Source organism: Zalophus californianus, chromosome 16, assembly GCF_009762305.2.
Source record: "Zalophus californianus isolate mZalCal1 chromosome 16, mZalCal1.pri.v2, whole genome shotgun sequence".
Lineage (NCBI taxonomy): Eukaryota > Metazoa > Chordata > Mammalia > Carnivora > Otariidae > Zalophus > Zalophus californianus.
In genome coordinates this window covers 41,692,997-41,719,366 of record NC_045610.1, presented here as the reverse complement: position 1 = coordinate 41,719,366, position 26,370 = coordinate 41,692,997, and the positions used below count along the sequence as shown (strand labels likewise).

At 44.1% G+C, this 26,370-nt stretch overlaps 1 protein-coding gene across 3 annotated transcripts in view; it reads left to right on the top strand.

Annotated features, from left to right (window-relative positions):
* Nucleotides 1–26,283, top strand: part of EZH1 (enhancer of zeste 1 polycomb repressive complex 2 subunit) — a 30,889-nt gene extending 4,606 nt beyond the window's left edge. For 2 of the 3 annotated variants that reach the window (XM_027625455.2, XM_027625456.2), the window contains exons 2-21: nucleotides 4,052–4,143; nucleotides 5,356–5,483; nucleotides 5,597–5,725; nucleotides 6,865–6,984; nucleotides 8,823–8,943; nucleotides 10,310–10,486; nucleotides 11,764–11,866; nucleotides 12,372–12,535; nucleotides 12,918–13,009; nucleotides 16,604–16,784; nucleotides 17,033–17,229; nucleotides 18,710–18,801; nucleotides 19,700–19,740; nucleotides 20,230–20,355; nucleotides 21,318–21,496; nucleotides 22,006–22,101; nucleotides 22,524–22,605; nucleotides 23,066–23,146; nucleotides 23,547–23,631; nucleotides 23,875–26,283. In XM_027625455.2, coding sequence (XP_027481256.1) covers nucleotides 5,367–5,483; nucleotides 5,597–5,725; nucleotides 6,865–6,984; nucleotides 8,823–8,943; nucleotides 10,310–10,486; nucleotides 11,764–11,866; nucleotides 12,372–12,535; nucleotides 12,918–13,009; nucleotides 16,604–16,784; nucleotides 17,033–17,229; nucleotides 18,710–18,801; nucleotides 19,700–19,740; nucleotides 20,230–20,355; nucleotides 21,318–21,496; nucleotides 22,006–22,101; nucleotides 22,524–22,605; nucleotides 23,066–23,146; nucleotides 23,547–23,631; nucleotides 23,875–23,935 — 2,244 coding nt within the window. In that variant the 5' untranslated portion in view covers nucleotides 4,052–4,143; nucleotides 5,356–5,366 and the 3' untranslated portion in view covers nucleotides 23,936–26,283. The remainder of the gene's footprint in view (nucleotides 1–4,051; nucleotides 4,144–5,355; nucleotides 5,484–5,596; nucleotides 5,726–6,864; nucleotides 6,985–8,822; nucleotides 8,944–10,309; nucleotides 10,487–11,763; nucleotides 11,867–12,371; nucleotides 12,536–12,917; nucleotides 13,010–16,603; nucleotides 16,785–17,032; nucleotides 17,230–18,709; nucleotides 18,802–19,699; nucleotides 19,741–20,229; nucleotides 20,356–21,317; nucleotides 21,497–22,005; nucleotides 22,102–22,523; nucleotides 22,606–23,065; nucleotides 23,147–23,546; nucleotides 23,632–23,874) is intronic. The other variant, XM_027625458.2, reaches the window with a different exon arrangement.
* The last annotated feature ends 87 nt before the right edge of the window (nucleotides 26,284–26,370 follow it).

Genomic DNA, 26,370 nt, shown 5'->3' with positions numbered 1-26,370 from the left:
CTTACATTAGCATACAGGTAACATTTTTTTACAGTTAATGAACCAGGATTGATCATTCTACTGTTATTATTCATTGTGAAGTCACTCAAAGTTTGTTTTTTTTTTTAAGATTTTATTTATTTGAGAGAGAGCATGAGAGAGAGAGAGATCACTAGCAGTGGGGAGGAGTAGAGGGAGAAGCTGACTCCTGCTGAGCAGGGAGCCTGTTGCAGGACCAGATCCCAGGGATGATAATCTGAGGCAAAGGCAGACGCTTAACCGACTGAGCCACCCAAGTGCCCTCACCCGAAGTTTTTTTAAAAGGTGGAATTGCCTACTGATTTTTTTAAAAGATTTATTTATTTATTTTAGAGAGAGAAAGAGAAAGCAGGGGGGAGGGACAGAGGGAGAGAGAGTCTTAAGCAGACTCTGCACTGAGCGTGGAGCCTGACGTGGGGCAGGATCTCATGATGCTGAGATCACGACTGGAGCTGAAATGAAGAGTCCGACATTTAACCTGTGCCACCCAGGCTCCCCTGCCTACTGATTTTTATACTAAAGGTCTCTAGAAAGTTACTGGATTGACCTAGCATCAAGAAAGACTTACTTTTTTCTTTAATCAGCTTTATTGAAGTAAAAATTTACATATGATAAATTCACATTTTATATATACAGTTCAGTGAGTTTTCATAGAAGTGCCTAGTCATTTAAGCATCACCACAGCCATGGTAGAGACCATTTTTCAGAGGCCCTAGAAAGTTCCCTTATGCTTCTTTCCTTTCCCCAACCCCAGCCTCCGGCAACCACCGATCTGCTTTCTGTCAATGTAGATTTGCCCTTTGTAGAATCGTTCTAGTAGAATGCACTAATAGTGGAGTCATATAGTACATAGTTTTTTTGTGTGTCTGATTTTTTTCACTTAGCATAATGCTTTTCAGACATATTGTGCATGAGTAGTATTCCATCCTACATATATACTATAATTTGTATTCATTCAGCAATTCATAGATATACTTGTGTTGTTTCTACTTATTGGCTATTATGAATAAAGGTGCTATGAACATTTGTGTAGAGGTCTTTGTGGGGACATATATTTTCATTTCTAGTGCAGAGCCTGACTCAGGGCTGGATCTCATGACCCTGAGATCCTGACCTGAGCTGAAATCCGGAGTCTGGTCACTTAATCGACTGAGCCACCCAGGCGCCCCCATCATTTTGGTTCTATTTACTTATTTTTTTTTTTTAAGATTTTATTCATTTATTTATTTATTTGACAGAGAGACACGGCGAGAGAAGGAACACAAGCAGGGGGAGTGGGAGAGGGAGAGGGAGAAGCAGGCTCCCCGTGGAGCAGGGAACCTGTTGCGGGGCTCCATCCCAGGGTCCCAGGATCATGACCTGAGCCGAAGATAGACACTTAACGACTGAGCCACCCAGGCGCTCCCATTTTGGTGTTAATTTGTACTTCGCTAATGAGTAATAGTGATATTGAGTATCTTTTTGTGCAATTATTTGCCATTCCTCTATCTTTTTTTGGTGAAGTATCTGTTCAGATTTTTTGCCAACTTTCTATTGGGTTATCTTATTATTAAGTTGGAGGATATATATATATATATATATATATAAAGGCTTATTATATATACTATATTATATAATATATAATATATATATTATATATATATAGGCTCATATATATATAAGGCTCATATATATAAAGGCTTATTCTTAAATTTATTGACCAAAACAGCCTATGTTTTGGAGTTTATTTTCAATGTTTAAGTGAATGTAATGAAAAGCTCTAAAGTACTGGCCTAGTACTTAACTGGAATGTAAATGGCTGTTTTGCATGTGTCAGTAACTAAACAATCCATCTGGTAGAAATATAAAGTATTTTTTGTGTGCCACTCCCTTTACCCAAGATGAATGAACCCATTTCTCCAAATATGTTCTACTGAATGCTGAGTTTTTTGTTTGCTTTTTAAATTAAAAAAAAATCTTGATAGTTGTTGGTCAGAGTGCAGATGCTATGAGAACCCATCTTACAGCTGTGTTTCAGGTGTTTATTTTAATCATACCTATCTGTTCCAAACAGTGTGTCTTGTCTTCCTCATACACGCAGTGGGGACTGACCAACTGCCAAATAAACTTTTAGAGACTTGAAGACCCATTAAAAAGCCAGGCAAAATAAATATTGGCTCATGGTCACATGAGATTCAGAGATCACATTAATTGTAAAAGGAGAAAGTGTGACTTATTTTACATTGTGATTGGTTAAAATTCAATGGCATTTTTGTGTGTATTTTATACTCCTCTGGCCAAATAAAGCACTTGAGTAAAATTAGAAATGATGCCATTAATTATTGGACTGTGTGTCCTGTCATCTCTTTTTACAGACTGTAGATCACCTTTCAATTATAACTCCTTTCTTTAACAAAAATATTGATATTTTTCTGTGGCCATCTCTAAGAAATCTACACATACATACCCTAGCAGCTGTGGATTTTATTCTTTTCCATTATTTGATCCCCAGTTTTAAATGGACAGAGCAACCTGACATAAGCTTACTATTGCAAAAAGGGAAATGTGCTCCCCCAGAAAATGGGAGAAGGATTGCAGTTCAAAACCAATTTTTAGGAGGTTATGAAGTCTCACTGAATTAGAGGCAGTTTTGTCCTAGATTTGAACCATTTTTTAATTTTCTGGAGCAGACTATTTTTATGCTTGTTCAGGACAGAAATTATATGAGCAATGTACTTAATATTACACGTGAGTGTGTTGTATGTACTTAAATAGTTTTATCATTCAAAAAAAAAAAAAGCCCCTCTTTTGGCCCCATTCCATGAGGAATGAGAAGTATTTAAAAGATGCAGGAGGAAGAGAGATGGTGCAATTTGTGGGAAAGAAATTCAGATTTTTTTTTTTTTTTTTTTTTTTGGTAACCCCAGCACTTTAGCAGTCTGGGATTCAGATTGTTAGATTATGCTGTTATTGTTTCTTTCCCTTACCCCAGAGAGATACTATTTAACTCACAGGGAGTTCTGTTTTTAAGAGCTTGAATCACTTGATTGAGTTAACAGTAAACACAGTGAGCCTGTCTGCTTCTTTGCTCCTCTTTCCTTCCTTTATCCTCTAAATTTAACATCGCATTACCCTAATCCACTTGGTTCTTCAAATGAAACGATCAGGTATAGTCTCTTAAAGTCCATGTGCATGAGATATTATAATCATGTCTGATTATGACAGATGTGAAACAGTGGGTTAAATTTTGCTGTTTTTTTTGTCAGTGCTGTCATTCCTTATGGAGAACAACAGGTAATTAAAAAATGCTTCTTTAAAAGAAATACGTTCTTAAACTCCAAAAGAAAATTTTTTTCATAAAATTTAAAAAACAAGGCCTGAAACTTTAGTTTCTGTTTCAAATTTCGACTCTTCATAGCTCCTTGTAATGTTTTCATTAACTTAAAATGCTAGGTGAAATGAATTGAACTAGGGGTGCCTGGGTGGCTCAGTCGTTAAGCATCTGCCCTCCTGCTCAGGTCATGATCCCAGGGTCCTGGGATCGAGTCCCACATCGGGCTCCCTGCTCAGGGGGAAGCCTGCTTCTTCCTTTCTACCCCATCCCCCGCTTGTGTTCCCTCTCTCTATATATCAAAATAAATAAATAAAATCTTTAAAAAAAATTGAACTAGTTCTCTAAGAAATCTCAATAGTTAATATGAATAAAAACATAACCTCATGGATTTTATTGAATTTTTACATGTACTTAATATTTGTTCTTTATCTAAAACAATTGATGGGTCTGCTGGCTGAGCCTGGAAATTGGTTCAGTAAAGCAGAAACATGAACTTGGTAATTGTGAGAATATATTTGCACACGTGACTGGAAGGATAGAATTTAATAAAAGAAAGGACAAATGGCATCAAGTATGATTGGGGCCTGACTTACATGTAGAAATAGTGATAGCAGAGATCTCAAAGTCTGTGTAGTTCTGGGTGAGCATCCTACTGAGAGTATCAGGGTCTAAAAATATGCTCCATTGACTCAAAACCACTGTCTATTCTCTTTTGAAAAGCTGAACATTTGTTTTGCCTTTGTGTCTTGCCATTCCTCTGAAGAACAGAAGGCACATTATAAAACCAGACACTTCCCCTTGCATTCTATGAGGTAGGTAGAATGTGTTACAGTAAGTACTTTTTTAGAACTTTGAAACTTAATTCAAACCCCACCCCCCCAAATGATTTGCAGTGTTGTATTTCTGTGTGTCTCGCTGTTGACTTGGAGATGAGATTATGCTGTTGTCATTTCCTACCTTTATTGCTGGGTATGTGGTGGTGGGGTTCAGACAGTTTGGCAGGTACAGTTTTATAGTGTGGGTGGATCTTTTCATGAAGCTCTTTTTGTTATAATTGCTCTATATTGTTGGTTTTTGTTGTTAATCTCTTTGGGTGCCTAATTTATAAATTAAACTCTATTGTAGGTGTGTGTGTAGAGGGAAAAACATAGTATATGTAGGGCTCAGTACTGTCCATGATTTCAGGCATCCACTGGGGGTCTTGGAACATATCTTCTGTGGACAAGAGGGATAACTGTACTTTGTTCCTTCTTCCATGGCAGGAGTCTTCTGTTCTATATGCAAGTTATGCATGAAGCTCTTTTTTTAAATTAATTTTTAAAATATTATTTGAGAGAGAGAGTGAGTGGGAGGAGGGGCAGAGGGAGAGGGAGAGAGAAAGTCTCAAGCAGACTCTGGGTTGAGCAGGGAGCCCAGTGCGGGGCTCAATCTCACGACCCTGAGATCATGACCTGAGTCAAAACCCAGAGTTGATTGCTCAACCGACTGAGCCACCCAGGTGCCCCTGAAGCTCTTTGATATTAACTTGATCCCTGCTGAACATTTCTCTTAGTCAAGGTTTTGAGTAGGCGGGGCACCTGGGTGGTGCAGTTGGTTAAGCAACTGCCTTTGGCTCGGGTCATGATCCTAGGGTCCTGGGTTTGAGCCCCACATCGGGCTCCCTGCTCAGTGGGGAGTCTGTTTCTCCCTCTCCCTCTCCCTCTTTCCCTACTCATGCTCTCTCTCTCTGTCTCTCTGTATTAAATGAATAAATTAAAAATAAATAAATTAAAAAAATAAAAACAAGGTACCACAGGAGGACAGAGGCTGAGCTTTTTGGTGATCAGGCCAGGGATTACTGATGTGAAATCTTTTTTTTTTAAATTGAAACCTTTTGTTGAACTCACAGATTTGGGTTCTTTAAACAGTGTTTTTATGAGTAAATGCAGTGGGAATGGAAGCATGACTGACCATGTTTGTTTGAGTTTGAGGAATTCTTCATTTCCAGACAGTAAAATGCCTTTTCTCATGTCTGACTCTCTTAGATTACAGCAAAATGGATATGCCAAATCCCCCAACGTCCAAATGCATCACTTACTGGAAAAGAAAAGTCAAATCTGAATACATGCGACTCCGGCAGCTAAAACGGCTTCAGGCAAATATGGGCGCCAAGGTCAAAAATAACCCCCGGGTTATCTATTTTAATATATTGATCCAATGTGGAGGACTGGGCTTTTTAAAACTCTTCTCTTGAAATCCCAACCATTTTCCCCTTGGCTTTTCTAGGCTCTGTATGTAGCAAATTTTGCAAAGGTTCAAGAAAAAACCCAGATCCTCAATGAAGAATGGAAGAAGCTTCGTGTCCAACCTGTGCAGTTGATGAAGCCCGTGAGCGGGCATCCTTTTCTCAAAAAGGTACCTCCGGGTGTCTAAGCTCAGCCTTCGTCGTTTCCTTGGACTGAAGTTGTTTGTTCTCTGTATTCGTGATGTATTAGAAAATAAATAAGGATAATGGGTACGGCTAATATAGTCAGCTTGAATAACTAGGATGGTAAATCTGTAGCTTAAAGAATAGTCTATTCACCTATTATTCTCCTCAGTTACTGAGTATAATCATGAGTGTTGTTTTTTTTTTTAAACAGGAAAAACAAAACATTTAGTGTCTGATTTCCTGGGCTCTGTGTACAAGCTTCAAAACAACCTTGTTTGTGCCTTATTTGGCACGTCTGGTACTTTGATATTGGAAACGAAGTGCCCAGGATAATGGACAGGAATATACTGATCAAAGGGATATTCCTTGTTATAAATCTAAAATTCATTCTAGTTTCTTAAAGAGATAATATTTTTTAAATATAAAAGGTTGGGGCACCTGGGTGGCTCGGTCAGTTGAGCGTCTATCTGCCTTTGGCTCAAGTCGTGGTCCCAGGGTCCTGGGATCAAGCCCCGCATCGGGCTCCCTGCTTGGCAAAATCTGCTTCTCCCTCTGCCTCTCCACCCCATCTTGTGCTCTCTCTCTCTCCCAAGTAAATAAATAAAATCTTTAAAAATAAATAGATTAAAATAAAATAAAATAAGATATAAAGAGTGGATAGTGTATTGAGAGCAATTTTCTTTTCCAAAACAGAATATGACTGTAGTTTCTATACTGTTTCACTTCCCCCTGTACTGTCTCCGTCACCTCTGCAGCTAAGTTGATGTCAACTCTCTTAACATTTAGGTCCTCGGGAAAACTTCCTCATCTCCTAGGACGTTCAGAGGCCCTTTGCTGTTGTGTACAGCCCAAGGAGACCAGCAGTTTTAAATTGAAATAAACACCAGCTGAGTGTGAAAGGCACCGTGCTGGAGTCTGTAGATGACACAAAGATGAAGAAGAGATAGCTCCTGCTTTGCAGTGGTTTATAGTCCAGTGGTTCCTCTTAGGAGCTGATTGTTACAAAGCCCTCTTAACTTGTACGAGTTAGAAGACTACTGGGATCAATTTGGAAGGAAACTGCAGTTCCCTCTTGGGTTGTGTGCTTGCCTTTGCCTCTCCATTGTCTTTGCTTATATTTCAGTGTACCATAGAGAGCATTTTCCCAGGATTTGCAAGCCAACATATGTTAATGAGGTCTCTGAACACAGTTGCATTGGTTCCCATCATGTATTCCTGGTCCCCTCTCCAGCAGAACTTTATGGTATGTATCGAAAGCACTGGGGTAATTGTATAAACTGTATGATTTTCTTATGTTCGTATGGTGGCACTTCTCTTAGGGTAAATGTTGTCAGATTATACTTAACAAAGCTTGGCCATGCAGGGCAGACTGTTGTTGTAATATACTTACTCTAAATATATATGTGTATATATATATATAGCAAGTTGTTCTTACTTGTTAGGTTTTATGCTCCCTGAAGTGTACTCCTGAGTTAATGTGGGTTCCTTTTTGAATGAATGAGACTGGGCAAGACTCCAATTCTCCCTTACTACTTTGGCCCAATTTTGTAACATGTGCAGTTAAATGCAGTCTAAATCAGACACTTGAGGCTTAAGGAGGTTGACATCTCCCTGCTGATGGAGCAATCCTTTCTGATCCCCTAAAGACAAGACGCTATAAAAGCAACTGAGATAACAGAGGTGCACGTGGATCCGTGAGCCTTTCATCTGGGCCTTTATACTGATTCCTACTAGGGTTAGTTTTGGTTCTGATAATCAGTCCTCTCTAAATACTGCCATTGCTTATCATCTGCCTGGTGACAGTTCTGAGTGGAATAGGATATAGGTTTACAAAAGGGAATCATCTGTTAGAATAAAACTTCACAGTAATTTTACTTAATACTTGGGGAATTAAAAATGACCGTGTTTTCTTTTTTTTTAATTTTTTATTGTTATGTTAATCACCATACATTACATCATTAGTTTTGGATGTAGTGTTCCATGATTCATTGTTTGTGCATAACACCCAGGGCTCCACGCAGAACGTGCCCTCTTTAATACCCATCACCAGGCTAACCCATCCCCCCACACCCCTCCCATCTAGAACCCTCAGTTTGTTTTTCAGAGTCCATCATCTCTCATGGTTGGTCTCCCCCCCTTCATTCTTCCCCTTCTGCTATCTTCTTTTTTTTTTTTCTTAACATATATTGCATTACTTGTTTCAGAGGTACAGATCTGTGATTCAACGGTCTTGCACAATTCACAGCACTCGCCATAGCACATACCCTCCCCAGTGTCTATCACCCAGCCACCCCATCCCTCCCACCCCCCCCACCACTCCAGCAACCCTCAGTTTGTTTCCTGAGATTAAGAATTCCTCATATCAGTGAGGTAAATGACCGTGTTTTCTGCTGAACAACAACAATACCAAAAATCCATTAGTATTGTTTCTTTAGCCAGGAAATGTTCATAGCTCATGCTGCAATTGACTTTAAGTTCCCACTGAGTGTGATTGACATGAGTTTTAATCATAGTTTTTTATTATGATTATGGGAGGTTAGGCTTAGTCTGTATAATAGAATATCCAGAAGCTTTATGGTTGCCCAGTTTCTGTACTAACTGTTTTAGTTATATTGTAGATTATACTCTTGGAAGCCTTCCTTTTCATCTGTGTGTCTCCACTTAAGAATTAAAATTGAAGAATTTTTAGACTGTTGTTTAAATGATATTTGTACCTGTTTTACAATGATGTTTAGTAGATAAAATTAGATAATAGGTGGAATCACAGTGAATAATAAGTATGCTGTTAGATTCTAGATGTTGGTGGAAATATCATTGTTAGTATCAGGCCAAACATTTGGTAGTTGATATCCTCAAGTAGTTAAACTTGCTTTTTTCCCTAAGAGTAACATTGCCCCCTCCCACCTGAGGTTTTGCTGGCAAAACAAAATGGCCAGTCTTTAAAAATGCAGGAAACTCTGTAACCAAAGGCGTTTTCAGGAAATTCAAGCCGCAAAAATGACCCAGCAGAGATTCCATTAAACAGGAAAGAGGAGAAGCATAGTGGATTCATGGAATGAATCACATCTGGTTTGATTTCAGGTAGAAGATGAGACAGTTTTGTGCAATATTCCCTACATGGGAGATGAGGTGAAAGAAGAAGATGAGACTTTCATTGAGGAGCTAATCAATAACTACGACGGGAAAGTCCATGGTGAAGAAGGTAGCGGTGCTGGGTTCTTTGGGAGAAAACTTTATTAGAGTGGTGCCCCTTCTTTGGTATGTCATCATCTTCCTTTTATCTGCTGCCTCGTGTGTATAGGCTGAAGAATATTTCAGTGTCATCACATGGCTAGGAGTAAACATTTTATATTAAAAATGTCCTCGGGGGGGGAATGTCCTCAGTCAGATAGATAGATAGATTGATTGATTATTTATTTTAGAGAGAGGGAGGGGCCAAAGGAGAGGGAGAGAGAGTCTTAAGCGGACTCCGCTGAGCGTGGAGCCAATGCAGGGCTTAATCCCATGACCCGGAGATAATGACCTGAGCCAAAACCAAGAGTAGGATGCTTATCTGACTAGGCCATCCAGGTGCCCCCCCAGTTAAATTTAAAAGGAGTGGGGAGCACTGAGTGTTACATGTGGCTGATGAATCACTTAAGTTTTACCCCTGAAACTGATAATACTCTATATGTTAACTATATTGAATTTAAATAAAAGATTAAAATAAATGTAAATTAAGAAGAAAAAGGAGTTGGGACATAAAATGATTTTATATATATAGTAATCAGTGGCTGGAGAGAAAGTTTAGCGCACAAAGAAGTATGATCTTAGGAGTTTTCCATAAATCCATCCAAAGCCATTTTCTTCATTTCTCTGAGAATGGCAGTGAGCATAATCTCTCTGTCCTACTTTGATCCAGATATGCCCTGGAACTCCCAGAAATTGCTTATAATATTCTGACGATACTGCAAGCGAGTCATTCGGATCTAGTTGTAGTTCTAGAAAGGGCTGCCAGTGTGTAAGAAGTGGAAAGATGGGGAGAGACTCCCCATGGTTTTGCAAACCAATGGCCTCACCAGCTGTTTTGACACTTGTGGGTACTGTTGAAAATGCATTGTCTACCCACAGCGCCCCCTAGTGTTCAAAGACGTTATCCTAGGTTTTAGTGTAACCCTATATAGTATGATTTTAGGAAGATAATGCTGTCTTTTGATTCAAAGAAGTCACTACCAAGCCATCAGCAGCAAAACCAAGTACATTTTCATGTTATCATTCTTTCTCTGTTCCATCTGTATTGTTTGTACACTTTTTTGAGATTTTGGACCATAGATACAGGTTGATCTGTGACTGAGGAATGAACTACCCTAATAAGAATAAAGCCTATATAATTGGATTTCCCACTCCAGCCAGCTGAACTGTTGCCATTATAAGAGTCAATCAAATTATTGTAATTTCCTGGTTGTTCATATAAAAATGTACATGTGTATTCTGTCTAGGCCTCAGGAGTGAGTACAAGAAAATCTTCCTAGAAGGACTAATGGAGCATGAAATAATCACTGCTCATCCATCTAATCTTTATGTTCCAGAGATGATCCCTGGATCTGTCCTGATTAGTGATGCAGTTTTCCTGGAGTTGGTAGATGCTCTGAATCAATACTCAGATGAGGAGGAGGAAGGGCACAATGACACCTCAGATGGAAAGCAAGATGACAGCAAAGAAGATCTGCCAGTAACAAGAAAGAGAAAAAGACATGCTCTTGAAGGTAAATATTCCATTTTGAAAGTGACAGGGAGAGGGAAGAAGGGAGAAACAGAACTGTTGATTATTAAAGGCTGTTGGTGCTTCTCATTTGGTCCACTTAAAAGGAAAACAAAGTAGTGTGTTTGGGAAACATGGAAAGTTATAAAGAAGAAAATATAATTATCCTATAATCTTACTATCGAGGAATAATCAGCATTAATATTTCCTTCTAGATCTAAAAAATGTGTGTGCGTGTGTGTGTGTACACACACACACAAAGAATATATACAGACACGTACCTAAAATAAATATTATGCTATATGTCAACTATATCTCAGGCTTTTTATTTTATTTTTATTTTATTTTTAAAGATTTTATTTATTTATTAGAGAATGAGAGATAGAGAGCACAAGAGGGAAAAGGGTCAGAGGGAGAAGCAGACTCCCTGCTGAGCAGGGAGCCCGATGTGGCACTCGATCCCGGGACTCCAGGATCATGACCTGAGCCGAAGGCAGTCGCTTAACCAACTGAGCCACCCAGGCGCCCTATCTCAGGCTTTTTAAAGTACATGTATGGGGCGCCTCAGTGGCTCAGTCGTTAAGCAGCTGTCTTTGGCTCAGGTCATGCTCCCAGGGTCCTGGGATCAAGCCCCACATCAGGCTCCCTGTTCTGCGGGAAGCCTGCCTCTCCCTCTCCCACTCCCCCTGCTTGTGTTCCCTCTCTCACTGTCTCTCTCTCTCTCTCAAAAAATAAAATCTTTAAAAATAAATAAATAAATAAAGTACATGTATAAATCAACATGTTTATATGCATCATGTGAAATGGGATCATGCCCCCTCCCAAACACAATTTTATATCCCTTTTTATTTGATCTTCTATCATAAGCATTTTTCTGTGTTGTTAATATTTAATTAACTTAATGTTTAATTATGCTCTCTGTTATGTAATTAGATGTCTGGGGACATAGTGTCACTGTCTTATTTTTCAGCACCATCATTGTGATGGTATTCTTCAATATTCACATCTCTCCACGAAAACTCATGTTTTTCCCTCTAGTTTCCGTCTTGGACTGTGGGTTTTGTCATTAACGTATACATGACTCTGATTTCCTTATTACTGGTAGCCTATTAGATAAGTCCAGGTAGCACTGACCTTCTTTATGTGTTCCTAAACAGTCAGTGGTTAGGTTAACAAAGCCGCTCTAATCAAAATGCTGTGACCTAAGGGAAAATGACCAAACAGTTTTGTTTGCATACTCTGATTATAGCACTCAGGAGTCTTTTGTCATTTCCAATTCAGGCAACAAAAAGAGTTCCAAGAAACAGTTCCCAAATGACATGATCTTCAGTGCAATTGCCTCGATGTTCCCTGAGAATGGTGTTCCAGATGACATGAAGGAGAGGTAGGGAAAGCTGTCCCACTCAGGCCATGTAGAGTGCTCAGGCAAAACTGTTATTCAAGCCTGTTTTTGGTTAATAAAAAGCTTTGTTTCTGGTAAGTACACTGTGATTTGCTTCCACTTCTGATTATTTCCTGCTTGCCTGCTTACCTCTAAATGCCCATTCCCATATCAAGGGTCACCATTGCTGGATTTTGAATAAGTTTGGGCAGAGAACTTTTTAAATTCTGCCATTTTTCTGGAGAGTTACTCCAGCACCATACTTACCAAATCTTTCCCTCTCTTTGCTTTCAGACATATGCCCAGCCCAGCACAATTGCAATGACATATCCACTTAGTTATACACCCTTCCGTCATCAACGAAGCCCATAAAAAACCCATCCTCCCTTGGCAGACTGTACCTGGATGAGTGGCAGTATGCACCTGGATGAGTGGCAGTATGCAGTCTGTATTTTCTCAGCGAAGACATTTCCTTGGAAGGAATTCTTATCTCTCTTTTTAAAAATAGGTATCGAGAGCTAACGGAGATGTCAGACCCCAATGCCCTTCCCCCTCAGTGCACACCCAACATCGACGGCCCCAATGCCAAGTCCGTGCAGCGGGAGCAGTCTCTGCACTCCTTCCACACACTGTTTTGTCGACGCTGCTTCAAATATGACTGCTTCCTTCACCGTGAGTGGGGCGACTCTGAAATGCTCTCCTGTTCTCCATCCCCAGACTCCATTTCCTTCTGTTTATTTCAGTTAATCATACAGAGTTCCTGGCTTCTGATCGGATGATGGCTTTACAAAGGCCCGGTTCGATATTCACTTGTTCAGTTGTAGTGTGATGTGCTTTGCATGGTTAGGACAGAATAACCAGCAACCTAAGTGTCCCTGAGTACCTATTAGCTTTGAAAGGATTGTTGATGTCAGAAATGATTAAATTTTGTGCACCCTGATGGTAGCTGATTATATCTAAATTTTCCCACAATGGCTCCCTAATTCAGTTTTGTTCTTCCCCATCCTATCAAGTGGATGAACCATTGGAAACAGGACAGTTCTGTTTTTTCCAGCTTTTCACGCTACCCCTAATGTATATAAACGCAAGAACAAAGAGATCAAGATTGAACCAGAACCATGTGGCACAGACTGCTTCCTTTTGCTGGTATGTTTTGTTTTTTTTTTTTAACTTTTATTTATTTAACACCCAACATGGGGCTCAAACTCATGCCCCGAGATCAAGAGTCACATGCTCCTCTGACTGAGCCAGCCTGGCATGCCTTGCTGGTATGTTCTTAAACTGTTCTGCCATTGTTAACTCTGTTGAAAATTTAGCAGGAAATGGTCCTTCCGTTTTCTGCTGCTGAGAATACAAACCAAATGAGCCAAAATGTAGCACTCTGGGAGTCATAAAGCACAGATAAAACATGACTTCTGCTCTTTTTTTTTTTTTTTTAACTTTATCCATTTAGAGAGAGAGTGAGCAGGGTGAGGGGCAGAGAGAGAATCTCAAGTAGAGTCCACACAGAGTGTAGAGCCTGACGTGGGGCTCAATCTCATGACCCTGAGCCAAAATCAAGAGTCAGACACACTTAACCAACTGAGCCACCCAGACACCCCATGACCTCTGCTCTTAAGGAGCTCCCAGATACTAAGGACTGTGAAGTTAGTCTTATGGAGTGAGGAGTGCGTGTGTGTGACAGCATTTTCTTTGCTGTCTTCCTTTAAATGCATACAAACGTAGGAGAAATAACACATGAAAGCACTGATGTTTCATTGTAAGGTAAATAGCCAGATGCCAGATGGACCTTTCCCTGATGGACAGACTTTATGCAGCAGGATAAATTCCCCTGCATTCATGTGGAAAGGCAGTATGCTTAGAACTAGAAAGGAATAGGTTCACTTGCAGTAGCCAAAGACACAGTTTTGCTTTCTGCACCATACAGTGAGGGTAGATAAAGAATAAAATACCTTGATAAAATTTCTGCTACCAATTAAAATTAGGTTATATAGCCAAGTGCCTTTGGGACCATCTTTAGTGGGATAATAGAAGAAAAGATGATAGAAAGGGCCACTGGATATACATGTGGAAAATGAGTCATATGATAATAGCAAAAGGACAAATAGACTTCATCTGATTTATTTTCTCCCTGATGTGCATTGACTCCTTCTTGCGTGCCAAGTACCACACTGGCCCTTACCATATATTATCTTACTTTCATTCTTCCAACAACATCCTGAGTGGAGAAACTATGGGTATTTTGTCCAAAATTTGTTAAGGTGTCAGTGGTGTGGCAATAATGAAATTAAAGCTCTGGTCTAACTCCACAGGCCATGCTTTTTAAATTACTCCACACTTGGGCACCTGGGTGGCTCAGTTGGTTAAGCAACTGCCTTTGGCTCAGGTCATGATCCTCGAGTCCCAGGATCGAGTTCCACATCGGGCTCCCTGCTCAGCGGGGAGTCTGCTTCTCCCTCAGACCCTCCTCCCTCTCATGCTCTCTGTCTCTCATTCTCTCTCGCAAATAAATAAAAAATCTTAAAAAAATAAAATAAAATAAAATAAATAAATTACTCCACACTTGGGGCGCCTGCGTGGCTCAGTCAGTCAAGCATCTGCCTTCAGCTCAGGTCATGATCTCATCATGATCCCAGGGTCCTGGGATCGAGCCCCACATCAGGTTCCCTGCTCAGCGGGAAGCCCGCTTCTCCCTCTGCCTCTGCCCCTCCCCCCACACGTGCATGCTCTTTCTCTCTCTCTTTCTGTCTCTCACTTGCTCTGTCTCTTGCTCACTCTCAAATAAATAAAAATCTTGAAAAAAATAAATTACTCCACACTTTTAAAAAGTGCACCATGTTATATCAACATACCAGCATTTATATGTTGTCCCTCTCACAGCAGTTACCCTGGGACCCTGTACATGCTTCACAAAGATGCCGTCAGTGCCCAAAATGTATGTCTCTGTGTGTGTGTTTCACATACGGAAATGTCTGTGCAGTTTTTTTTATTGCTTTTTAGAAGTCAGTCCATATTCAGCTATAATGCTCGACTGTTTTCCCCCACACATTTTATTAAGAACATTCTCAATCATGCACAGAAGGTGTAAGATACCTTATTCTTAGATTTAAAGACATTTTTTCCATATTTACTTTGTCCCTCTATTTGTGTATGCATGTCTTTTGCTGAGCCATTTGAAAATGAGTCGCAGACATTGAGATACTTGTTTGCAAAGTATTTTAGCATGCACTTCCTAAAAATAAAGACATTCTCTTATATAATCACATTATTACACCTAAGAAAAGTCACAAGAATTTCATAATATCATCTGTCCATTCCATGTTTAAATTTTTTCAGCTGCGCCAAGGATAGCTGGGTTTGGGGTTTTCTCTAAACCAAGGTCATCCAGTCATGTGTCATATTTGGTTATTACATCTTTTCAGTCTCCTTTAATCTCAAATCATCACACCATTTTTTTTTCTTTTTGAAAAATCCAGGCTCATTGTCTTGTAGAATACTGTCCCATATTCTGGATTTGTCTGTGGTTTTCTCCTGGTGTTATTTAACTTGTTTCTCTACCCTCTATTTCCCATGAGCTAAAATTAGCTCTGGAGGCTAATTATGTTTATGTTAAACCTTTTGAGTTAGAAGAGTTGTCAGCGATGCTTTGTGTGCACATGGTAGCACAGGCACATGATGTCGGATTCAATTAATTTTAAAACTTCTTTAGAATTTCCTTTAAGGCCTACAGGATATTAATCTGAATAGCCTTAGTAGTAGTAAACATTTATCCTTTACATGTAGATTTGGTTTTCAGAAACAGCTAGAAGTATTTGGGAACCAAGTCTGATGAGAAGACAGATGATCAAGCTGAATGATAGTTATTTGGTCTTTTTTTTTTTTTTTTTTAATAAAGCATGCTATGAAGTAATGAACTATATCCTTCCAAGTTTAATGTACTGATTTGGAAGAAAGTTCTAGAAGTAACTAGTGATATTGTAGAAATTTAAGGACTACATATTTTATTATTGAAACAGAAGCAATGCAGTAGAATAAAAGGAACAATGTGGCCTGGGGACAGGGAGCCCTGATTCTTGTTCCTATTCTGGAACAATGAGCTATATACTAATATATGGTGTGTGTGTGTGTGTGTGTGTGTGTGTGTATGGTATAATATATTAGTATATATACTATATATATAACGTTTATTATATTAATACTGTACTGTATATTGTATACTATATAGTGTTTTCTATTAGTATATATACTAATACATAGTAATATAATATAAGAGAAACAGGTCCCTTCCCCTCTCTGAACCTCATTGCCTCTCCACAGGAGAATGTGTTCTCAAATTCTATATAGCTGACATGCAAATGAGTTTTAGATACAACTCACTGGAAAGTTGAAGATGCATAGATTATATCTTTTTTTAGATAAATTTATAAGTTTGAGAATTTTTTTTTTAAGTAGGCTTCACACCCAGTGGGGAGCCCGGCTCGGGGCTTGAACTCACAACCATGAGATCAAGACCTGAGCTGAGATCAAGAGTCGGATGCTCACCCAACTGAGCCACACAGGCGCCCCTACAATGTTTGTTAAGCAGCTTTTATATGGTCACACTGACATGGTACAGAGCAAGAAAAAGACAGGGTCATTACACGTAAGCGCAGGTGTTAAAGAAGGTGGTTTGTGAGGAGGGGAGCAGGATGGTGACTCTGGGCCTGTTCCCGCTTCCCAGCTATAACGTATCCATTGCAGGAAGGAGCAAAGGAGTACGCCATGCTTCACAACCCTCGCTCCAAGTGCTCCGGTCGCCGCCGGCGAAGGCACCACATGGTCAGTGCTTCCTGCTCCAACACTTCAGCCTCTGCTGTGGCTGAGACTAAGGAAGGGGACAGTGACAGGGATACAGGCAATGACTGGGCCTCCAGTTCCTCAGGTACGCTGAACAGAAAGCGATCTTTTCTTTCTACTCAAGGCCTCTGCTAAACGTGGGATCAGTGCCTAACACTTGAAGTTAACTACCTTTTAAAAACGGTTAGTTCTTTCTACAGCTTCGCCATAGACACTAGAGACAGGAGATGTTTTGGTTCCTCAAGGTAGCATGAAGTCCTTCGGAGTCTGTGGCAAACTACTGATGACAACTGCATTCTCTCTTGTCCTGGTTCTTATCTCTTCCTCTCTTAGAGGCCAACTCTCGCTGTCAGACCCCCACGAAGCAGAAGGCTAGTCCGGCCCCACCTCAGCTCTGTGTAGTGGAGGCACCCTCGGAGCCTGTGGAATGGACTGGGGCTGAGGAATCCCTTTTTCGAGTCTTTCATGGCACCTACTTCAACAACTTCTGTTCAATAGCCAGACTTCTGGGCACTAAGACGTGCAAGCAGGTACTATCAGAGAAGAGCAGGGACACGCGCGGCCCTCCTTTCATCCACTGCTCTGTCAGCCCTTTTGCCGTCTTGTGTGGCTGCCCATCTCAAGGGAAGCCGTCTTAGGCTCAGTCCCTCGTGAGTGGGTGCTTCTGGGCCACGAGATAGGTTCCCTAAACCTGGGACCTTCTGCAGATGCCAGGCCTCGCAGTGCGTGGGAACCTGCTTTCCTCTTCACTGAATTCTTATTTCTGCCTCTAGCTGCTATCTAACTCTTCTGGATGTTTCTATACTCTTTTAGCTTTTTTTCATCTTTGTTCTTTGTTTTTGGTTCCTGTCTGTCTTTCTAAATGTGTACACCTTTCCTAGAAGGGGCTCCCAAGTCTTTCAGGGGACCTTCTTATCTGGCATGCTTCTGCTCCTGCCTCTGTAGCTGCCACTCCCAGCCCCTCTGTCAGTCTCCTCAGCTGCTTTTTCCTCCAGATGTTCTATCGCTAGCTTTTCTAATTGCCACCCCCGATAGCTGGGCCTGGACTGCACCCTTCTCACTCATGCCGTCACTAGAATCACAGTCTGGTAGCAGCCGCTGATGTTCTGGAGGCAGTGGGACCTGATGTCCCAGTGCCCCTCCGTCTCTGCCTGACTGCAGTGAGAAGACATACCGAAGAGCAGGGACAGGGAGTCACCCGGTGTTAGGGCTGGTCTGTCCAATAGGAAAGGAACACCAGAACTGTGCCACGCTGCTTAGCTCCCTGACTTCTGGAGGAGTCTCTGTGGCCTCTTCATGATGCCTCTACTTAGAACAAGCAATAGAAACATAAAGAGAAGTGCCCTTTTCTTTCGTTTTGGAGCTCATACCTATTTCCTTGAGGCACAGGTTCTTAACCTAAAAATCTACAGAATCATGTGCAACACAATTTTGTGTGTATTTTCCTGAGAAGATTTGTGCTTTTCGCAGAATCTCAAGAGGGCCCACAGCCAAAAAGGAAAAGAAGAAACAAAAAACGAATGCTATAGGGAAGAAGCACGTTGAAAAGAAACCAGCCTTCCAGAAATGCTGGCGGGCTTACTGAAATAGACAAGACTCTGCCCGCTGCGTACCAGCAGGGGGAGCTAGTGGTTAGCCAAGTGATGCCGCTTGTGTCCTCTCTTCCACTAGGTTCCGCAAGGTACCCAAAGTCGCCCTTCTTAAGAAGACACAGATAATGTTGATAAGAATCATCCCACTCAGGGCTTGGTAGGCAGAGGTATCGAAAGCTACTGACCAGGAAAGTTGTAACTGTGCTCAGTATTTCTCTCTTCTCGAGTCAGGCTGGATAGTGAAGAATTAACGCCAGGGCCAGTGATGCCATATCCCAGTGCCACTCTGTCTCTCCCTGAGTGCTCAGTCAGCTGCCTTCGAGCTCTCCAGAATGCTCCCATGCCCAGCACCTGGTTGGCTCACTTATCTGACCACCTGGCTCAAGGAGTGACAGGTCCTGTTGGATTTCTCTTCCAGGTCTTTCAGTTTGCAGTCAAAGAATCACTTATCCTGAAGCTGCCAACAGACGAGCTCATGAACCCGTCGCAGAAGAAGAAAAGAAAGCACAGGCAAGGGTTGGACAAAGGACTTTCTGTTCCCTGTGCTCTGACCTCTCCCTGGACTCCCCAACTGCCTCCCTCTTGAGTATAGCCTTGCACAACTAAAGGGCCAGCCTTCTCCATGCTCCCTGTGGGTCCGTGCCTCGGACCAGCCCTTCTCCCACCCCTGGATGCTGTGGAGCCAGAGATAAGTGTCTGCTTTCTCTTTAAGCTCCTGGCCAGTGGGACGAGAGCTGGCCTCGTGGCTCCACCCTGAGGCCGTTTCTCCTCGTTGGGTGGTTAGTGACCACTGTTCCCACTTCTCAACTCTGACCAGAGTTTTTTCTTTTGGCACTTGTATTGTTTTTCTAAGTTGCATAATAACACTGCCTTTTAGCTAGCCTTTGCTTAGGGTTGGAAGGATTTTTTTAAATTCAACATTCTGCCTGCCTTGGTTCCCTAATGACTATCACCTAGTGAAGGAAGGAACTGACACCAATTCTAGATGGAGAAGGAAGTCCCTGTAGCTTCTTCTCCCCCCCAGTTCCTTCACTTAGCAGATTCCTGAAAACTCTTCCCACATTCCCATCCTGCAGTTCCTCCACATCCCCCCCTTCCCCAAAGAGAAGGAGGGAGGTGGGGAGGAGAGGGAGAAACAATAGCTTTATAATAGACAGAGGGTTGGGTTTTGTGTTTGTTTTTAGGCATCTTTTTTGTTTATATTTAAATCTCGAAGCAGAGAGCAGCTGGACTCCAGATGGACTCTAGCATCCACCTACCAGAGTAGAAGCCTCCTGTGAAGGGATTTGGGGAGGATAGTCCCCAGTCATCAAACCACAGTCCCTCAGAGCAGGTCACATTGTTATTTATCCAAATCTGCAGAGTTCCCCAGAGTCATGACCCAGGCCCATCCGTCTCTCTTTTTCAGGTTGTGGGCTGCACACTGCAGGAAAATTCAGCTGAAGAAAGGTAAGTTGCAGCAGGGTGCTCTTGGGCAGTTCAGCCCGAGGTCGCACCCCTGTGGTCCCCCGCCTGCCCCACCTGCAGCGGCACTTGTTGACCCTGCACCGCTTCCGCAGGCTGCAGATTTGTCTGCAGCAGCTTTGAACAGCTCAGCTTCTCGCTGCAACTGAGAGCACCTCTTCGGGGGCAGAGTGGTGAGCCTTGTGGTCTCTGACTTGCATAGTGAGCCATTTGCCAGGTTCCAGACTTCGTTTAATGTTTGGAATGGCTCTCCTGTCCCGGGCCATTTCCACACTCTCCCCACAAAGCAAATCACCCCATGTTAGCTGCCGAACGACCATCATCTCTGAGTGCTTCTCACTTCAGGTGCTAAATGTGTGCCCACGATGATGGCCGGGCCAGCCTCCCCCAGTCAAGGCCATTGGACAGTTGGGAGGGAGGCCAGCCAGGGGGCATGGGCACAGCAGTGTTCAGGTCTACTCTTTTCTTTCCTAGATAACTCTTCCACGCAAGTGTACAACTACCAGCCCTGTGACCATCCAGACCGCCCCTGTGACAGCACCTGCCCCTGCATCATGACGCAGAATTTCTGTGAGAAGTTCTGCCAGTGCAACCCGGACTGTAAGCGTTCTCCACTTTCCCCGGCAGTCCTCCCAGACAGTCGGCCCCAGTGCAGCCCGCCTGCGCCCCTTGCTGCTTCTGGGCCTTCTGAGGTTCTCTCTGCTGTGTTTTAAGCATTCTGCAGAAGAAACAAGATACTTAAGATCTGGAAAAGTCATTTTTTAAAAACCCGTAGGTGTTTGATTCTAAAAGCAACAATTACACAGAAATCAGAAACGTGGGCATCTTTTTCCTTCAGGCTCAGTCACAGCCTCCCTTTCTAGGATGTTGTGTTACAACAGACACAGGTTATGATTCATGTATTTAGTTTAATACTTGGAGTTTTCCTATCAGGGCCGTCTGGATCAGCAGAAGTGGGACAGAGGCTAAACGTGCTTCTCCTTCACTTCTTATCACACAGTGCCCTAACCCGCTCAAGGCTGAACAGTTTGATAACAGCCTCCAGAGCCTGCGGAACTTGGTGCCCAGGCAGTTGTGCTGGAAATACCTTCTAAGCTCTAGCAGATACCAATCTTAGCCACAGCGGAGAGGCACTTGTGCTGGGGAGGGCAGTGGGTGGAGGAGGGTAGCGTAGAACGGATGCATTCTGTTCTCAAAATGATTCTTGTTTTGATGGTGATGATTTAGCAGTGAAAAGCACTGATTTCATTTTCTCTGGGCCACGCACCACCTCCCTTCCAAATTCCACGAATAAGGGGAAGGGAGAGAGCATTGTTGAGGAATCTCTAGGAAACACCTCTCAATAGTCAAACCTGCTTTTTTGACTCCCAGGCATGAATGTTGGGAGGCACTCCGTTTTCTCTGGAAAGAAACTGGACTATATGTTTATTGGCCAGGGAGCTTCTCATCTATTTTGCCAGCTCTCCCCAAACACATCATACTTACTTCCTTGCTGACCCTGGAGTCAGACCTGAGCCCCAGCATTAGCCTGACCCTGTCCCTAACCCCCCCTCTCCCTCCAGGTCAGAATCGCTTTCCTGGCTGTCGCTGTAAGACCCAGTGCAACACCAAGCAGTGTCCCTGCTACCTGGCAGTGCGAGAGTGTGACCCCGACCTGTGCCTCACTTGTGGGGCCTCAGAGCACTGGGACTGCAAGGTGGTTTCCTGCAAAAACTGCAGCATCCAGCGAGGCCTCAAGAAGGTGAGGACTTTTCTCAGGCCTGCAGGCCAGATAACGGAGGGGGAAAGACAGAGTTGGCCCCAGCGGCCTCTTTCCACTGGCCCCTCGGAGGGCTTCTACAGCAAATCCTAAGGGACACGTGTGTACTGAATTAATGAAGTTTTCTGTCCTGGGGAGGAGTTAGAAACGTGACCCCTGAACTGGCCAGCCCGAGAGGAGCAAAGAGGACGAACACATCACGGATGTTGTCTGTTTCTACCTGACCTGCAGCAGCGAGTTCCTCACGACTTGGGTCTAGGAGGCCCCCAGGCCTAAAGGAGGAGGTGTCACGTTTCCTTTTGCCACCTCCCTTCTTTGTTTTTCCTCTCCCCAGAACAGAATGGCTTAGACCTTTTTCTGTTTTCAGATCCTCTTAACAGTTGCTTGTTCTTTCCACCCTGCCCACCCCCAGCACACGTGCACATCCAGCACACCCCCCCCGCCCACTCACACATGCCTTGTAGTCTGAGGTTTGACTCCCTCTTCCCCAGCACCTGCTGCTGGCCCCCTCAGATGTGGCCGGATGGGGCACCTTCATTAAGGAGTCTGTGCAAAAGAACGAATTCATTTCTGAGTACTGTGGTGAGGTGAGTGCTATCGGTTTGGACCACATTCCTATCTGGGGAGATACTGATGAGAAACTCTGATTTTCTGTGGGCCAGACCTCTATGAATTATTCTCTAAATAACTCAGTTGAGTTCCCGTGTGGCCTCTTGGGGGATCCCACAGAAGGGTTTGCAGTCCTGAGATAAACCACTCTTCTGAAATTCTTTCCCAACTCAGGCCACACAAGGGGGGCAGGCAGGGAACTCTCTTCAGTCTTCATACTGGTCACATTGGGTGGGGATTGGAATGAACTAACTTGAGCTCTGTCTCCTGTGATTCTCATCATGATACTCAGTAAGCACCTACTTGTGACACTGTCCCCTCCCAGCCTTTTCTGTGGGCAGGGTACCATGCCCTGAGCAGATAGCCCGATCCCCTGTTTGTTCTTTGTCTGTCCCTGCAGCTTATCTCTCAGGATGAGGCTGATCGACGGGGGAAGGTCTATGATAAATACATGTCCAGCTTCCTCTTCAACCTCAACAATGGTATGGAGTCTCTTTCTCTGGCCCCAAGGTGGTCTCAGACAGGTCTTTCTACCAGATTGCCCTTACAATAGCCCACGTTCAGATCAGCCATGATTTCTCCACCGTCTGGATGTCAGCAGGTTAAACTTCAAGACACCACGAGCCACAGTTCACTTGCTTTGGGAGAACCCCCATTTCTGGGTTATGTTTATAATCGGAGCACTGAGCACTTACACCTCAGAAATCTCCCCAGTAGAGGGGAAGAGGAGATCTGTAATTCCAGCAAAATGGGGGGACCCAAAGGGAGCGCAATGGGGGGACCCAAAGGGAGCGCACCCACATGAGGCCATATTCTTATGCTGCGTGCTGCTGGTCCTCAAAATTCCCACTGGATTATTTCTGTTACCATTTAATTGATTTTGAAATCAGGTTCAGGAAGCTGTGGATTTGCCTGGTGAGCTTATGATCTTTCTTTGTATAGATTTTGTAGTAGATGCTACCCGGAAAGGAAACAAAATTCGATTTGCAAACCATTCAGTGAACCCCAACTGTTATGCCAAAGGTGAGCTCCCAGTGACCTAGGAGGGAGGGTGGGTGATGGATGCTTTATTTACTATGATTTCTATCCGTTATGTAACTTTTTTCATTGCTGAGTTATTTTTTGTCCAAAGACAGTCATGATTAACATCTGGTATCACTTTGAGTCTGTTTTGTAATTGGCTTTCTTCGCTGAATACATTATAACCATTTTCCCACAAACAAGAATCTTTTAAAGAGAATTCTCTTCCTATATCACCAGCCAGAATAACAGATCTAAAAGGACAGAGGCAACTGTCATCACTGACTGCTTTTTAATTCCACTTTATGTTTTCACTGGGAATTGGGAGAAAATCAGCCCAGCACCACCGGTTGTTGGCTTGGAGCTGACTAGGAACCTAGCCTTGGCTTTGTCCTGTTTGCAGTGGTCATGGTGAATGGGGATCATCGCATTGGGATCTTTGCTAAAAGGGCAATTCAAGCAGGTGAAGAGCTCTTCTTTGATTACAGGTGAGGCGGCCGGAAATGGTCCCTGGGAGGGAGGATTGATTTGGGGACTTAAGGTGGGTGATGTGGAGGAAGGAGACAGTCTCATGGTGGTGGTCAAGTCTTTCTCTTTGTTCTGCTCTCGGGTACTTTGTGTCAGTTGTAAACTGCTCTGAGGGAGGGCGAGAGGGAGCAGAACGGAGGGGATTCCATCTGTTCACTCACAAAAGCCTTGACAGTAACCTGGTTCCTCCTGCTCCGGGACAGGTACAGCCAAGCTGATGCCCTCAAGTACGTGGGGATCGAGAGGGAGACCGACGTCCTTTAGCCCTCCTGGGCCCCACGCCAGCGCTTATGGTAGCGGCACTGTCTTTGCTTCATGCACACACCACCGCTGCTCGGGTTTCCTGCACTACGTGTCTCCCACACCAAGAATCCCCCCCCCCCCACTCCCTCTGCGGTGAAGCCTCTGCCGTGGCCAGTGGGAACCAGCGGTCTCAGTGAGAGGGGACACAGGCAGCTAGGGCTTGGGCCCCCAGGAGAGAGAGTTGCAGAAGTGGGAGACCGAGTCTCAGGCCTCAGAGGAAGAGAGCACGGGCTGGGGGTGGGTGACTCAGTGGTTTCTGGTCCGCTCCATAGGCTGTGGGCCTCGGCAATCAACCTGGGCAGTTCCTCACCTGCATTGGCCTGTAATTCTAACTTTCCAAGTCAAAGGTCCTTGAGTAATTGGGTCGCCGGCATCTCTCTGTGGTCATAGGACCTGGAGAGGACTGGCTAAGTGAAGTTTGGTACCTGGAGTTTATGAGTGGCCTGGGTCAAGGGCGAGCCTGGCGGGTGGCACAGACTAACTTCAGAGGGGAGATGGGTCACCTTACTACCTCTTCCCTCCTGGCAGGGTTCAAATTCAAAGAGCGTGGGTTCTGAGTATGGATGTTCAACACTGGGAGAAGGAGAGCTAAGTGCTGTTCTTCCACAGAGAGCAGGAGCCATCCTGGTGACCGTAGTTAAACTGCTAAGCCTGGAGCCCAAAGGCTCTGAGAAACCTTCTCTACTCTGGAGATGGGTGGATACGTTTTCAGATTCCCAAAAGCAGGTGCCAGTGTGCTGCTGGCTCCTCCCAAAGCTGTGGCTTGGCGCCGGCAGGCGGACCTCATGCTGCTACTGAAGAAGCAGGGGGTCATGCCGGGCTGGGCAGGAGCACACTGGGTCCAGGGTATGGAGTTGTTTTCAGGCCTTTCATTCCCTCTAGAGGCCAGGCCCACGGGGCCTCTGTTGCTTATCTCTTCTGGGTAGATGGGCGAAGTCCTGGACTAGAGAGGGGTGAGGTTCTGAAGGTGATTTATTTTCCTGTCTGATGCACCTGCTGTTGGAAAGGGTGAGTTGACAGTGTTTGGAGGTGGGTGAGGGGCTCCCAAGTTGCACGTGTTCAGGACGGCATCACACTCGCCATGCACACTGGCAGAGGGTATTTGAAGCGTTGAGAGGAAGCAGGCCAACCTCCTGTGCCAGTCCACAGTGCCATTCTCTCTGGGAGTCATGATGAGCAAAGCACTTTATTTCTTTGAGAAGGTCTGCAGATTGAGGTGAAGTTTGAGCTCTGGTCTCTGGGGTCCTTGCCCAATTCCCATTCCTAAGGGAAGGGGAAGGACAGGGGTTGGAAGATTCCCCTCCAGTTCTGTCTCAGCTCCTGGTGGAGTAAGGAGGAGCTTCCTTGCCACACAAGACGTAAATGAGGATGGAGCCGGCTCGAGGAGCTACCCCTGTGTCTACGGCTGGTGTGCTGAGCTGGCAGGGAATAAGGAGCATTGTGCTGGGTAAAAAGGATGTAGACAGGGACAGGCTGGCCCAGGGAATATTGGAATAGGGAGCCGGCTTCTCTTTTCTCTAGGGAATGCAAGCCTTTCTTCCCTAGTCTATACTGACCACTCCCTTTCTCCAACCCCACTGGCTGTCCCATGAAGCAAGGAGTGGTCATGGTGAATGGGGTGGGGTTCCCTCTGGCCAAACTGTCGCCTAGGGATTTTGGTGGGACGTGCACACACACTCACATATCCTCATGCACCACACTTGTGGGCACACATGCACTCAGCCCTGAGCACATGCCCAGCCGGCTCCTGACGGAAGCCTCTTCCCACGTGACTGGCCAGCCCCACCATGATTCTGAAATCTCCGTCTGCAGTGGTTTGTATTCATTGTGTACTGGAGACACCTTCTAACTGGACTGTGGGCTCTGAAGTACTCGTAAATTACAGGGAAAAACCAGAGACAAATGAAGGAGGAGGAGTTAGGTCTGTCTGAAACGGGGCTGCCTGTGAGGAAAAGATGGGCAACGAGTTCTATCCAGCCGTTGAGAGGCTAGACTGATCGCACTCTTTCCTCAGTGTGCAGAATCCCCTCCTTCGCAGTTTCGGACCACTAGTACTCCTGTTCGGCCAGCATTCCCATCCTTCCCCCCCCCCCCCCCCCCCCCCCGCCCGCGCTGTCGCCCCACCCCGGCACCTTTAATGACGGGTCTCAACCCCTCCCCCCAGGCCATGGAGCAAGGTGGTGGGGACTGGGGGGAGGCTGGTATATGTGCGGCTTTATTGCCAGTGAATTTCACGCACTTTAAAGTCCTGTGGCTTGTGACCTCTTATCTGAATAAAGTGGTAGAACCCATTTTGGCAAGTCGTGTATTGTGTACTTTGGGGCTGGAAGGATCCAGGGGCGTGAGTACAGGGGCAGCTCAGACTGACGCGTTAGCATTCTGATCCCCACTTGTCC